Genomic DNA, 16,405 nt, shown 5'->3' on the forward strand with positions numbered 1-16,405 from the left:
TGATCATTTGGAAGATGGTTTTTTCTTTTGCTACCCATTTGGTTCATGATTGCATGTGATATTTGGTTATATTGATGATTTTCTCCTTTTTCCTCTAAATAATCAATATTTACAACTTGAGTAGGACAAGTTCACTAAAGGGTGACTTGGGATCTTGGAAGAAATAGAGGAAGAAAATAACTTAAATGAGTAAAACAAGAGACACGAGCCAAGCCTACATTAATGATATTTCATCACAGAATATACTTGGAAAATGAAATTTATCCAACTTTAATTTCAATTTTAGTTATAAGTAACATAACCATAGTCTTTCATCTTCATACAACAGTTTTTATTTTCGTCTTCTTTTTCTTTTTCTTTTTCCCTTGTCACCATCCTCTGCCGGGCCCCTTCATTGAGAGTTGTCTGTGATGTCTCTTGCCTTATTGCCATTTGCTTGACAAAGACATCATTTTTGGCCACACCCTCATATAAGCAAACTTGCAGAAGATAATTACAAAAGAACACTATGTTCCTAAGGCAAAAAACAATTGCCAAAGAGGAAGCTCTTAAATCTTCTTACTTCTTATCTCATACCATCTTCTATCTAAGAAAAAAATAAAATAAAAAATCTAATCTAACAAAAGTAATAGTATCTTAAAGTTTTAGCTGTTGATATAACTATAAGTACATGCTAATAACATGATTTGGTTGAAATTTTTGTTATGACAGTTCCAAATGTTTACATAGTCTCCTAGAGTTTCTATCAGTCTCCTATTAAACTAACACATATGGTACACTATACTACTATCCCTATTATCACTTCGTTCATTGTTGAGACTCTTGGTTATGAGGGCAAGGCATTTCTGGTTCCCCTCTTGTCCATAAAAGATTGAGTTCACCTCTCTTCTTTCCCAATGACAAAAATGTGCCTGTATTTGAAGAAAACCAAGGTTTTAAAAACAATACAAGTTTTTGTAAATCACGGAATAACCGATGACAACTCGTAGTAAGAAACATGCATAAAGTTTAGCATTAGTTCTCGAAGGTGCCTTCGGCAGCCACCCGAACATGTTGAAATAACAATTGTACTAACCAAGAGTAAACGGGACGATATAAAGCAATGCTGGTTGACCATGCCCATCCATCAAGTTCAAAGCAACATATGTAATAAGGAGACCTGCAGTTCAAAGTTCAAGGGAATGATGTAAAGACACCAAGCAAACAGTGATCTCAATTCTCATCCACATCCTAATTCTGGTCCGAAAGTGAGCCGGCTCAATTTTGTAACAAAGTAAATAAAGTCCGAAAGTTTTTATGGAAAATTACCCTTGACACATCCTACCAACTAAAGTCATACCAAGAATCAAACATAGAAATAGCATACCTAAACCGTAAGCACTCATTGCCCACACGAAGTATCCAGACCGAAGGTTCCTCTTTGCCAACCAATCATACCTGTAAATTTATCGGTACAATAATTAAGTCTAGGAACCATTAAAATGAGACAAGGGATTCTCTTCATTTATGTAGTGATTAAAGTGTTTCAACTAGGGAAGACGAATATATATGACTTTCATTTCAACCTTAGTGAAAATGCGACTAGAAGCCCTGGTAAGATTATGTCCCCAAAACCAATTATGCTGTAACCACCCCAAGGATCAAACAGACGCGGTATTTTAAGCAGCATGGGGATACCATCTTCTCCACTCCTATCGCCTCGAGCTACCTGTAAAAAAGTGAAAATGTTTCATTAAGTGGAAGAAACGCATCATGTTTATGAGACCAAAATCAAGCATAGTAGAGAATGAAACAGAAGGGAACACTCACCACTATCATTACGCTCTCATGGAACCACCACTTAGAGACAAACACCCAGAAGATGTCATATAGGAAGGCGCAACTAAGAAGAACAGTTCCAACCTTATACAGAAATAAGTATAGATGTCAGAGTCTTCATTCGTAATAAGAGTTCAGTACTGTACTTATGAAGATGCGGCATTAATGTTTCCTTCTTATGCTTAGAATAAAAGAATATCATCAAAAAGCAAAGTATAAGGGTTTGCAAAAGAAGCCTTTTAGAAATCAGAAATGGTGAAAAAATAACAAAGTATAAATTACCTTGAGATTTGGTATGCGGACAATCTGAAGAACCGTAATTATCAATGCAATTCCCTGAATGACATAAACAAAAAAGAAGAGAAAGGTAACTATGTTATCAATTTGTCTTGTAATGTTAAATTGAGAACAATGCAAACTTCAAAATTTTGTAAGGGCACTTGTTAGCAAAAACTATCAAACAAAAATGATATGCTGCAAGACTAGTGGTTAGTGTTCTCAATTCCATACCAGGAAGAGGATTCTCATTAATTTTTTATATTTTAATCAGAAATAGTACGATAACTATATATATTGAAAGCAAAAAGAACACAACTTTTCTTACAAGAATATCTTGTCCAATCCATGCAAAAGATACGTGTCGAAAAACTCCCCAAAGCACGGCAAATACTATGCAGAAGGGAGTCATAGCAAGCGTCAAATATGAGACAGCTCCAAAGAAGGGTATTTTTACAAATGTTTGCCCAGCACGTTGAAACCATCTGAAACTATAAATGTTTGGTTGTCAATTCCATATCAATAAACTATGGCACTAAGCAGCAACAAACTTAACATGGCAGTGCCTCATTCTCACATAACCCTACAAATCAATTGCCAAATCGACCTACAAGTGTAGAAGACTTACCATGATAACAGAGCCACCAAGCAAGTTTGCAGTCCCTGAAATCACATGAAAAAATATAATGACCTCTCTGCTAAATCAACAAGAGTTTTGTCAAAAGGACAGACTACATGCTTCTTAGATTTATAAGATAAAAAATGCTTATGTTTTGATTCCTTAACTAGTTACTTAATGTTTGCGTTAACAAACCCTATCTACGACATTTACTAATGAAAAAAGAAGATAGCAATCAACATAATCATCAGCCACATATGTGAACTGTGAAGAGTTGGACAGTTAGAAAAATGTTTGTACCTAAAAGTTTAAAGGAAACTCGTTACTATGAAATGATCAATAATGGATTACTAATACTAATCTACACGAAAAGGAAGCGTGAGGGAGTGATCGTAATAAACTGGAACAAAGTCTGGAAAAGAATAACGCACCTCAACACCACCAATGCAAAATAGAACCACCAGAACTTCAATAAACCAGGATGCCATTAATTTGTAAAGCATAAGCAAGAAACAAGAAGCGATCACAACAAAAGAAATTGCTGCCATGGTACTGATTTCTACATAACCAGTAGAACCAGCATTCTCAGTATTCAAATATTCATCCGAAGCATCCTGCAAGTTAAACATGACTATGTATCAACAGCTGGATTGATGCCTTTTTAAGTATGAGAAGAAAACTTTCTTCCGAAGGAGCAAAATTAGAACAAAAAATAATAGCATATATATATAAAATTGGCATGAAAAGGAACCAAGTAACCTTTAATAGCTTCTCCCGCTCAACAGCAGCCTCTCTGGTTGTCCAGGCAGACCAATAAGAAGCACAGAGAATGGTACCAACAGCCATAAGCCATAAAAACACTTCCGCTACATCAACTAATGGGCGCAGCGGAGAGTATAACTGCACAGACACTTAAGAGTGCAATGTATATCATGTAAGACACAAAACCAGATAGGTACCAAAATAGCCATTTTAACTTTACCTATGTGAAACATACCTATCGATTTGTTTTGTATATGACTTTTAATGTTTTCACCAGCATCTTGTGGAAGCATCACAGCAGGAATTCCAATATCAATATCAGTTTCATTCTCTTCACAAACCATCTTGAAAAGTTCTGCACAGTAGAGACATAGAACAGTTGCTTAAAACGAAATATAGTATAACCCTTTATTGCGACATCTGTGTTTACTCAAGCAAACAAATAATGAACAAAAATTGTTTATTTAACATTTCCAAATGCTAGAATCCACAGGATCTCCTCTAATTTTGAAACCATAACGAAGAAACAAAATGAAAGAAACCGAGATCCAAAAAGAATTTTTAGCAAGTTACATGCAAACACCTGTCCGATTATTTATAATGAGGATCGCTGAAGCACCAGCTTCTTCAGCTATATTTGCCTTGGTTGTGAAACTACATTGTCCTCGGTGCACCAAAATGATCTCGCCAGTGAGCTAACAAAATCGCAAGGCACTCCGGATTACAAATTCATATTCTAAAATAGTTTTGAAGCTTTAAATGTATACCGGATATATATGCTTCAAAATGCAGAGAAAAGTTGCCTTCAGAAAATTCTATGGCATAAATTAGGATACCTTATTCTTCGGCTTGCTACAACAATCAGGAGGGTCCGCAATGGCGACTCTAGTATGGGTGGCATGTTTTTCTTTAGATTCCAATGTAGGGCCAAATCTTGCACCAACACCAACATACTCACAGTTCTCCACACCATTAATCCAAGTTGGGACTTTAACCTAAGAGAAATTAGTCAAAATTGTTAAAGAAAATACTCATTTACACTTATACCTATCAATACTCTCAAAGAAAATAGCACTAAAAACCAAAACAATTGCACATTGATTTTTAAAATTTTATTATTTTATCACTCGGCTTCTTAACATCATCCTGTTCTGAGCTAAAATTTCAACTAAAAATCAACCCGAATCGAATCACTCCAGTCTTAGTGTGTGTTTGAATTAGCTTATGTTGTCTTTATTTAAATTAAAAAAGATTAAGAAAGGTCTAATTAAGATATTTTTTTCAAAAAATAAGAATAATTCCAAAAGATATAATTTAATACAAACAAGTTTTTGATCTTTTTTCCCAATTGAAAAAAATTTGATAAACACAATGAGTCATTGACAGAAAGAAGCATCTATCACAGAACAAGAGCCTGATACGACAAGTAATCTAAAAACATGATTGAGCATCTCAGTGTCCAATAACTCCGAAAAAGGAGCAATTCCATTGAGCAAAGGCCACACCACCATTCATGTCTGGCACCACAAACACAAACAGTGACCTCCAATAATATCTTATATTAAAAAAATAATTAAAAAAAAAAAAAGAGGAAGAACAGAGAAACTCATTTTTCCCATAACACAATTCTGAAATGAAATGCCAAAACAGCGTTTGTTTAAGAGGAAGAAAAACAAAAATCAGTCCAATACAACTCCTCATCTTTCATAAATAAGAAGCAAATTTTCCTATTTAAAAAAAAAGGGGAAAAAAGGATTTTCCATCAGTTCTACAAATTCTTCCATGTTCCTCCATTTCCAAACCATTCAACCGAAGATAGAAAATTCAAAAATTAAAAAACCAGAAAAATGTCATTAGTAAACCAGCTCACCAAGCAATTCAAAGCAACTAAATATCAAAAAGTATTTTTTTACTAAAAAATAAATAAATTCTAATGAAACCCAACTCCAGAACCGTAGTGAAAAATTACACTTACAAAACAGAATTTTCATCTCCGTTATAAAAATCCCCTTCCTTGTTCCTCCAATTCCCAAGTCCCAATCATCCCCCAAAAAAAAGTAAAAAGCAAGTAACAATGGCACCTCCAGAACCAGCTCAGCAAGCAATCAACATCAAAATTAGAAAAAAAATTGAATTGATTATTATCGTACCAGAACAAAGTTGTTATCACAACCAGGTCTCTTGGGAGCAATATTATCAGGGTGTACTATGTCCCCAGCAAAACTCACAGTTATAATAACCATTAACACACAGCACCACACAGTTCCTTCAACTGAAAATGAAACCATTGTTGTTGAGAAGCAAAGGTGCTTAGAGAAGAAGATAAGAAGTGCAAAATTTGAGGAAGTGAGAAGAAAAGGGATTGTTGTGGGGAAGGTAAAGGTTTAATTTTTGGAGAGAAAATGGAGGAAGAGAAGGTACAGCATACAAAAGATGAAGAATTGGGGTTGGGGTGGTGGAAAGAGAGAGAGAACGGTAACAGTTTTTGTTACAAAATGCAAAGTTTTTCAATTATACTTTGAGAGTAATTTACATCAGTTTCTCAAATTTTTAATATTAAATATTTTAATCTTTTAAAATTTAGAATATGTCAAAATAATCTTTAATTTTATTTTTGTTAGATAATATAATTTTTTTAATTTAATTTTTTAATTAAAATAATTATTTTAAAATTTTATAAATTTTTTATATTTTATTTTTAATCAAATTGAAAAAATATAATATTATCTAATAAAATTAACTATCAAAAATTATTTTATATATTTTGATATTTAAAAAAATTAATTTTAATATATTAATAATATAAAATATTTTATATAATATACAATTATAATTATTTTTTAATAATAAATTATGTAATTAAATATATATAAAAAATAATTTTTACATTAAAAATACATTAAAATTAAATTTTCAAAAAAATAATATCCAACTTTAAAAATTTTAGTAATCAATAGAGATAATTATTCATAATTTTATGAAAATAAATTTTTTATTTTTAATTAGAAGAAAACACCGCGTGATAACCGTTGAACTAGAATTTTCGCTAATTCACGCTTTTGGATTTGGTGGGTTGGCCACGAACTTTGTGTGTGCGTGGAGTTCACCCTTCATAAAACTCATGCTTTCTTTCTCCTCAGCCAGCACACTAACTCACCTCTAAGTCTAACATCAATTCTTTTTCACTCAATTTCATGAAAAAAAAGCATCTCGATCCTCCAAGGAATTTAAGTAATTATTATTTGTATACTAAATATATAAAAATATTATTATTATAATTAATTAAAGGTGGAACTAGATGAAATATTAGAGGAAAATTAAAAATATTTACACAATAAAATAAGACTAAAATAAAATTTTAATGAGGGCTAAACTAAAATTTACATATAATTTATATGTAAAAAATTAAAATTAGAAGGGTCATTACCCCCTTTCTATGTATGTAGCCCCGCGCCTGTAATTAATTACATATTTCGAATATTTTTAATTAAAAAATACATATTAATTATTAAAAAAATACTTATTAAAATAGTGTCTAAAAAATAAATAATGTCACTCTTATTTTAATAATGTCATTTTTTGTCTACAAATTCATAAAATTATACAAAGCAAAGAAACTATACTTGGAGTTACTTTATAAAAAATTAGAGTACAATTATTATTTTCCTAGTGTCTATTATAAAAAAATGTATCTATAACGAAATTGTAATGAGTTAATGACTAGTAGCATATAAAATGAATTAATTACTCATAACATATATGGTTTTGTTACCAAATTTAACATAAAATCTTTTTCAACCCACAATGTCTAAAATTGAGAGATTGCTTAAAAAGATTTACGTTAAGTACTAATAAACAACTTAAAGCACTTGTTTAGCGGTTATTAAGTTAATAAAAAAAGTTAATAAAAATATTTTTTTTATAAAATCTTTAAATATAAAATTATTTTTAATTTTTTATAAAATAAAAAAAATAACTTAAAAAAAGATTTTTTTTTTAAATTTATCCAAACAAGTGCAAATAGTTAAATACTTAAATTGACTTAATTTCAATGAAATTATTAAAGTGAATTATCTCATAGTTTATATTATTTGATTGTTTACTTTATTAATTAAATTAACTCTATTCATTATGTTAAACTCGTTGCGTTAAATATATACATAATTTTAATATATGTTTTAAAGATATAATTTTAATATATGTTTACATGAAGAATGCTAAATAACTTAAAAAAAATAAAGTGTTGTATTTTTTTTATTATACATGAACATAATTTGATAATGTATTTATGTATAAATATATATTATTTAATTAATTTTTAATATATATTTTATATTTTAATATTTATTTTGTGTAAATATTTTATTTGATGATTATTTTTAAGGGATTTTTTTATAAATAAATAATTTAATTATTTTATTTATCGAAATATATAATTTGTAACTTATTTACTAAATTAATTTATATTAATTTAACCTGTTTACCGTATAAATAAAATAATTATGAATGTATTTAATTTACATAGTAAACGAGATATATAGAATTTTAAAAAATATACATATATTCTCTCATGTACCAAATGATTTAATTATCGTGTTTTTTTTTTATTATTATGGAATCTGAACACGTACAACCTTTTTTTTTTTTCTAAATTTAAATCAATTCAATTCGATCTAATTTTTTATGTACTCATTTTGAGTACTAATTTAAATGGGTTAGTTTTTAAGAAAAATAATGTATTAATTTTAAATGAAAAAATTTTAAATCACTAATTTTAAATACATAGTGTAACCGTCTTAAGATATAATTTTTAAAAATTAGATTAATTAAAAAATAAAAATTAAATTGTTATCATTTTAATAGTAATTTTTTTATAACAATACACTATAAACGAGATAATTGTGAATATATCTCGTTTACACGGTAAACGAGATATTTGTATTTTTTTAAATTAAACGTCATACATTTATAATCAACTCGTTTACATTGTAAATAAGATAAATCAATGCGATATAAATTGATAAATATGTTACAAATTACATATTTCAATAAATAAAATAATTAAATTATTTATTTATAAAAAATATTATTTTTAATATACACATAGTATAATTAATTTATTATATTTAAAAAATAATTTTTTGTGTGTGTATACATAAAAACCTTGTGGTATACAATAACTTGAAACTTAAATATTCATTTTAAATATACCTTTTTAATTATAGTTAGAGAAAAGGACAAATAGGTCCATAACCTTTTGTTTCGCAGACATTTTCGTTTCTGACCATTTGTCCTTCGCCTCCTTAAGTTGGAGGGATTAGTCCCTCCGTGTAAATGCTTCCGTCAGACTCAAAAAAAAATCTGACGTGGCTCCCGCTCTATTGATCTGGCCTTACGGGTGCACATGTGGCATATAAGTGGAATGGTAGTTTTGAAAACTGAGGGATTAGTCCCTCCGTGTAAATGCTTCCGTCAGACTCAAAAAAAAATCTGACGTGGCTCCCGCTCTATTGATCTGGCCTTACGGGTGCACATGTGGCATATAAGTGGAATGGTAGTTTTGAAAACTGATAAATAAGTCCCTCCTCTCAAAACTACATCATTTCGTGTGACAATCCTTTACATACATGGATAGTGAACTTGGCTCCTCCGGGCATTTTCATGGCTTACATAGCTTTCTATGGTTAAATTGCCTTTAATTGGCCAATGTTGTTGATTATCACCATTACAATTTGAGTGCGATTTTCCTCTATCACCATTCATGCTCTCAACCATCCAAAGAAGAAACTAGTTCTTGCGCCCTTGATAAACCAGACGGAAAGATAAGTTGCACCACGGGTAGGAGATAAAGAGCGAAAGTTGAATTGGTAGTGTTGAAAACTTCACAATGGCCCATTGCAGTCCCAGGATACAATTTTTGCAAAGGGTGTGGCCACACCACAATACGTAAGGCACATTTTCAACAATGTTAAAAGATTCTCAGCATATTGGGTATTCTAGCCCTTCTTCTCTCCTAACAACTGAATTCTCATCATCAGAACATTCCAATGCAAATGAGTTGGCTTTGTGGAATCATTTTTCTGCCGTACATTTTCAGCAATACAATTTGAAACAAAGTTCCACATTCTCAATCACAATAGGTAAAATGACCAGACATAACAGATTATTTGAACTTCAACAGGATCATTAGTGGTCAACTCTAAAAATTCAATTTGAAAAAGTCAATAAGACAGAGTCACATAAGTAGTGTAGGCAGGTAAAACCTAAAAAAGTTATTTTTAGGGAGAGAAAAAAAAAACAAAGAAAGAACATTAACCACAATAACATCTTCCCTCAAAACTAAATCATGTTGGAGGAATAGAAAACCAAACATACATTAAAAGTAAATATTACATACGTATCTTGCTAAGCAATGATCATATACAATACATCAATAATATTAATCTAATTCATGCATCTGATACACATTCTATTAGCTATAAAATATGCTCATAATACATGTCTTCCTCTCTTTGATTTTACTATAAATAACAAAATAAACATGTAAAAAAAGTCCTTTCTAATTCATTTTTAAGCAAGGGGCCATGTTCTTCCATAGCGAAAGATCCTAATACATGCATTTATTTAGTACACCACAATAAGTATCATCATGTGCCACTCTGTCTGTTGCCAAAATACCAACACCCCCTCCTGACTTTTTTTGGGAGTGATAGGTCAACACACAATTTATCATAGGCTCACTCATTCATTTGATTAGTAACTTCCCTAAAAATTATCATTAAAAAAAGAGCTAAATACTATAATTCGCATTAATTTTTTCCTAAATACAAGATAGAATGGTTCAGTTATTTTTATGTTTGATCACAGAGATAACAATCAAACAAGATGATGGCCTACGAATTCAATACTTATAGCATTGTGCTTAAATAACTCCACTATAATTGAACGAGAGCTTTCAGCATAATCAGGATTTAATTAAGACTACTTAAAATCGTTCCTTAATCCTACATCCATAACAACCAAGGGAATAGAAGAACTCAATCAAATTGTCTCAAAAAAGCATCAAGAAAGGTAGAAAAGTTCCATACAGCAACAATGCCTAATTACGCATAGATTATTCACTATTCAAAACTGGAGTATGATTATGGAGCTTGTTCAAATAAAGAACATCAAGTTGATGGAAGAGAACTAAAAATAGCTCAATTGCTCAATCCAATTAATAACCAGAAATGTGAATAAATATGTTTGACAAGTATCCACATCTGAATGGACTCAAATGTCAAACATAACTAGTAGCCATAGTAGCGTCAGAAATCAATCACCACATAACTGGCGATCCACACCAAAGGATGGAGGGTATTGGCGAAAAGGGAAGGGAAGAGAGTAATAACGTTTCATATATCAGCTAGTAAGAAGGGATGAAAGTGTATGTAAAGGACTGCCACACGAAACGACATAGTTTTGAAGGGGAGGGACTTATTTGTCCAATTTATAACACTATCATTCCACTTATATGCCATGTGTGCACCTGTAAGGCCAAGTCATTAGAACGGGAGTCACGTCAGACTTTTTCATTGGGTCTGACGGAGACTTTTGCATGGAAGAACTAATCCGTCCAACTTTTAAAGAAGTGAGGGACTTAAAAATATTCTCAAATGGTCAGGGACGAAAATGTTCGCAGGACAAAATGTCTTGTCCTTTTCTCTTATAGTTATATTCTATAATCAATAATAGCTATTATATTCTAATTTTTATGAAAAAACATAATACGAATCACAGTGGATTTATATTGTTTCTTCTTTAGAATTTAAATCATAATGACTTATGAATTATTTGATAAGTTAAATTTTAAAGTGGTTCCTAAATTTACAGTCAAACTTCAATTTCATTTTTTAACTTACAATTGCCCCAATTTTATTCCTGGTCTTAACAATATTGATTTATGGTCGTCTTTGAGGTATATTCCAACAAATATTCGTAAACAGAGTTATGATGTGGTTAGACAAAAGTCAAGCTAGACAATCCATAGCTATATTACGAGGCTATTATAACTATTTAACTCAATTTAGTCTTTATAATAGTTTATAACCCTAATCTCAATTTGAGCTCCAGAAAATTGCGTCCACCATTAGAAGCCATTATTCTTCTTCTCGACTGTTGTTAAGCGTGTTTCAAAAGGGTGATGATGGATGGAGGCAACAACATTGTTGGTAGCTCCAACATCCGACACTCTAAGAAAATCTATGAGAGGAGAACCACCAAAAGCATATACGAACGACTTCCAGAGAGGTGTGGGTGTGGCCACCAATCCGTCCTCAAATGGTTAAAAACAGATACAAATTTAGGGAGGTCATTTGGTTGTCCAAACAACAATGTAAGTGATTTTTGTTAATGTATGTAGTTAATCTCGTTGCTCTTTCAATATGTAATATTTTTTCTCCATGGCCATGAAATGTGGTTGTAAAGTGTTAGTAAGAGGTAGTGTGGTCTTTTTATGCGGGCTGACAAAGTTCAGCATGAAGAAAAAATAATTGATAGAGCTGATCCTGAATTTGAAATAAAGGAATGGATAATAAAATTTGTCTGAAAGATTAGAAGGTTAAAATCTGAAGTCTGGGCTCTAAAAGTGGCATTCTGTTTGTTGTTGGTTATTATGTTAGTAATTGTGATAGTTATCCGTGTAGCATGGAAGTGATGAAGTTCAATTTAGATATTATGTAATAGAAAAGTCTAAATGTGATGGTTGTGATTGTTGTACTCTATGAACAGATGAATACAAATTATTAATGTTCTATTTTATCATTGTTATTGCTAACTTGTAATTTAAAAATAAGCTAAGGAACAGTAATAAAACTAAAATATTTATTAATAACATTCACACCATGAAAAGTATTTTTAAACTTATATGTGTCAAGCTAGACACCATCAAAAAACATGTCACGCATAGAGTATTTAAATAAGAAGCAGAACATATATACTCTAACGTAGACATGGAACTCAATAGCTCTAAAGGTAAATATTTAAAACCAAAAGGTCAGCCAAAATATCTCGATGCGTTAGTTCAATTCTTGGACTTTCTTAGTGGCTTGAATATCAGAATTGGTACAAATCACGTGAAGCTGCTCGGTCTTAAAGTTATAGCTGCAGATGCACCAACCATTGAATCAATAAGAACATTTGTTGTTGGTGGAGTACTTAAAACTAGAATAGTAATAGTTGAGTACTTAAAACTAGAATAATGGTGGCTAGTGGCGTACTTAAAACTGGAGCAGTGGTGGCTGGTGGAGTAATTGAAGCTGTTGTAGTTGTTGGTGGTAGAATAGTTTTGATACGAGACTGTCTTCATTTAGGGATAAGCGTTGTTGGCCTTGCCTAGAGGTGCACAACATTTGTTGCACCCTATTAACAGTTATAGGAAAATATTCAATTGGATGGAAAGAGAAATACAAAGGAACTTTAAAAGAACGATATTTAATTCCTGTTGAGAGTTTATTTTCTTACATAATATGTTGGCTCATATCAAGCTCAATCTCAGTAGCATTGCCTTCATCTTGGACTTTATTTGCAGCACTTGAAAGCTGATTTGCAACAGCTTCACCAAAAGCAACATCAGCAACAGCTGCTGCAGCCTCATCTTCAAACTTATTTGGAGGCAGTTCCTCTTGTTGTGACATTTACCACTATAATAGCGGCAAGAATCCTCTTTATGTCTTCTTCAGCTTGGTGGTGTTCTGCTTCTTGTCTCCTGTAGGACTTTTATCAACATCCTTTTCTCGTTTTTTCTTTAGTTCTCCTACAATCTTCTTATACTTGGGTGTTTGTAGTCTATTGTAAATTATTTTTTTTTTCATAATACCTAGCCAGAAAGAGGGTTGATATGGAATACATATGTGTCATTGTATGCATCTATTGTATACATACACCAACTCATTATTTCTTTCAGCATGGAAGCATATCTCCAGAAGCTCAACATTAGAATTGAATTCTCTTAAACTAGTCTCCGATGATCTGTTAGGAGCCAACTACCAACAATGCTCTATCTTATCATACTCAGTCTACTTGTAGTAGTCTCTAATGAAGAACACATTTAGCAAGTCTGGATTAAGTCTAAACATCTTTGAAATATAATCCCTAGTGTATGAAATGACACATTCACACTCGTCATAAAGAATCCCCATGGTAATACACAATAATAATCAAAAGTCATATGTAAATAAAAATTGATCATTAATATCATAATTTTCAAAAAATAAAAAAACCAAAGTAGGGTACCATAAACTAAGAACGTACAATTAACTTAAACCCCAACCTACCATAAAAACTAATAAACTACATATAAAATTATTTCTATTTCTAGCATATTCCCACAATAGCTATCATGATCACAATGAACAAAAACAAATAAAAAATAAAACAACATCGCAGGAAGCAAACCTTAACACAAAGTCACAAACTCACACATAAAATACAAATGCAAAAAAGAGATAAATGAATGGATATTGACTTAACAATGCAAAAAAAAAAAAACAAAGAAAAATCTATGATCAAGAAAAATAATAGAAGAGTAGCCAGTGACTATTTCAGTTTTTTTTTTCTATTTTAGTTACCAGTATCAATCAAAATGCTTCTTTTTAGACCACTTCGAACAGAGATGAAACAATTTCAGTGTGGTTATTTTCTTTTAGAGAGAACACCAGAAAAAATCTCTTTCAAAATGGCACCATTAAAGAAAATAAAGAGAAGAAGAAGAGATTTCGTGAGAGACATAGAACAATAATTCTAACGTACATATTTAAACCCCTCAAACTATCCTAAACGACGTTAGTTTTTATTGTATTTAAATGCCAAAAATAAAACAACGACATTTTATCAGTCTAGTGTGGTTTCCATCTAACCACCTCATCATTCTGTGAGTCAATATTGTTACGATTAAGGATAAAATTAAAACAATGACAAATTGAAAAATAAAATTAAAATTTAATTATAAGTTCAGATACTACTTTTGTTACGGCCTGGCCCAAACTCATGCGGGTTGACCCGACCCAAGTTCCTGCCGGCCCAATAGTACGCCCTTCATCCGACCCGGACACGCGTCCCGTACGGCTTGCACGCGGCCGTGGGACAGCGTCTTCGAGGGTATGGGCCTGACCACTGAAAGGGCCCACTACTGACATATATATAAGGGGGAGACTGGCTCTCCCCCCAAGGTACGTCACATTCTTACACTATTCCCCCTCCACTTGCGCACATTCTGACAAGGGCGTCGGAGTGTCTTTGCAGGTGGCCCCCCTCCTCTACACACGAAGTGCTCGGGACCTCGTATACCCGGGACTAGGAAAGCACGACCAGACGAGCCTCTCCACCCTTCCCAGCATCGACCTCAGGGTCCCAACCCGAACCGTTCGGTACCCGACCTACCGAACATTGGCGCCGTCTGTGGGGAACGAACTCGTTCATGGATTTCGTGCTGGTCCAGACTGGGGCAGGTTCTGAGGTAGCGCCTCCCGTACTCGGGGGAGGCGCCGTCGCGACGGAATCCCGACAACAGCAACGGTCGCCCCCGAGGGATGCGACACAGACTCACGAGAGACGCCCCTTCGGAGGGACGGGTGATAACCACGCCAGGATAATGCAAGAACTACGCCACAGAATGCAGGACTTAGAGCGCAGGCTAGCAGAAAGAGAGCGCGACCAACGCTCCCCAGAGCGGAGCCCCACCCGTTCCCGTTCAAGGAGCCGCTCGAGGCGCACGCCGAGCCCCCAATACGAGTCGGAGAGCACCGGGGGGCGAGTACGCCCCAGAAGAAGAAGTCGCGACCCCATTATCTACGCCTGACACGAAAGGAGACGCGCATCGAACAGGGGCGACAAGGAAGCTCACCGCGAGAACAATGAGTCGAGAAGAACCGCCCGAGGACCCGTCATAATAGGAGCGACTCCTTTCCACCGTTCCGTACTCGAGGTCCGACTACCGAAACACTTCGACAAGCCGACAGACATGAAGTATGACGGAACGCAAGACCCCCTAGAACACTTGACGGCCTTTGAGGCCAGGATGAACCTAGAAGGAGTGGGCGACGAGGTCAAGTGTCGTGCTTTCCCGGTCACCTTAGCGGGCCCGGCAATACGGTGGTTCAACAACCTCCCGCAAGGCTCGGTGACCCAATTCTCCGACATCAGCCACGCCTTCTTGGCTCAGTTCACGACTAGGATTGTCAAAGCCAAACACCCGATAAATTTGCTAGGGGTGACACAGAGACCCGGAGAGCCAACCAGGAAGTACCTGGACCGTTTTAATGACGAGTGCTTGGAAATTGACGGTCTGACGGACTCGGTGGTAAGTTTGTGCTTAACGAACGGGCTCTCGAATGAGGACTTCAGGAAACACCTCACCACAAAACCCGTCTGGACAATGCAAGAGATCCAGTGCGTGGCCAAAGAATACATCAATGACGAGGAAGTCAGCCGGGTTGTGGCTGCCAATAAACGGCAGCCCGCCTACAACCAAGCCCGGCACTTCGAAGCCAGAGAAAGACCAAAGGAACACGCCAGGGACGGCGGCACGAGTAAACCACCCAAACCGTTCTTCCGAGTTGGGAAGTTCACCAACTACACCCCCCTCACGGCGTCGATCACAGAAGTTTACCAACAGATAGCAGAAAAGGGAATACTGGCGAAACCCCGACCACTGAAGGACAGGACGGGAGGAAACAAGAACCTCTACTGCGAATATCACAAGGGTTACGGGCACAAGACCCAAGACTGCTTTGACCTAAAGGATGCCCTCGAGCAAGCTATCAGGGACGGCAAACTCGCCGATTTCGCCCACCTCATAAGGGAACCGAGGAGACGCAACCGAGACCACGACACCGAAGGTGACGACAAGAACCAGAAGGTGACGACCACGGCCTCACGGTGGTAAACGTGGTA

At 34.2% G+C, this 16,405-nt stretch overlaps 2 protein-coding genes and 1 pseudogene across 3 annotated transcripts; 1 reads left to right on the top strand and 2 right to left on the bottom strand.

The window, feature by feature from the left end:
- Nucleotides 1-629: 629 nt before the first annotated feature.
- LOC112744118 (signal peptide peptidase-like 4) lies at nucleotides 630-6,011 on the bottom strand. Of its 2 annotated transcripts, XM_025793625.3 has the most exons (14): nucleotides 5,626-6,011; nucleotides 4,312-4,470; nucleotides 4,059-4,170; nucleotides 3,711-3,830; nucleotides 3,473-3,624; nucleotides 3,145-3,327; nucleotides 2,723-2,757; nucleotides 2,423-2,585; nucleotides 2,101-2,154; nucleotides 1,810-1,902; nucleotides 1,566-1,708; nucleotides 1,367-1,437; nucleotides 1,076-1,159; nucleotides 630-911 (listed from the first exon to the last, which is right to left on the bottom strand). In XM_025793625.3, the coding sequence occupies exons 1-14, from the start codon at nucleotides 5,761-5,763 to the stop codon at nucleotides 808-810; spliced, it is 1,611 nt and encodes a 536-aa protein (XP_025649410.1). In that variant the 5' UTR covers nucleotides 5,764-6,011; the 3' UTR covers nucleotides 630-807. The 2 variants fall into 2 exon arrangements, with proteins under 2 accessions (XP_025649410.1, XP_072071063.1); XM_072214962.1 differs by lacking the exon at nucleotides 4,059-4,170.
- Nucleotides 6,012-9,094: 3,083 nt separating this feature from the next.
- Nucleotides 9,095-9,836, bottom strand: LOC112743174 (uncharacterized; annotated as a pseudogene).
- Nucleotides 9,837-15,473: 5,637 nt separating this feature from the next.
- Nucleotides 15,474-16,397, top strand: LOC112743175 (uncharacterized). Its single transcript, XM_025792387.1, has one exon. It carries the CDS (start codon nucleotides 15,474-15,476, stop codon nucleotides 16,395-16,397), a length of 924 nt encoding a protein of 307 aa, XP_025648172.1.
- The last annotated feature ends 8 nt before the right edge of the window (nucleotides 16,398-16,405 follow it).

Source organism: Arachis hypogaea, chromosome 14 (genome assembly GCF_003086295.3).
Source record: "Arachis hypogaea cultivar Tifrunner chromosome 14, arahy.Tifrunner.gnm2.J5K5, whole genome shotgun sequence".
Lineage (NCBI taxonomy): Eukaryota > Viridiplantae > Streptophyta > Magnoliopsida > Fabales > Fabaceae > Arachis > Arachis hypogaea.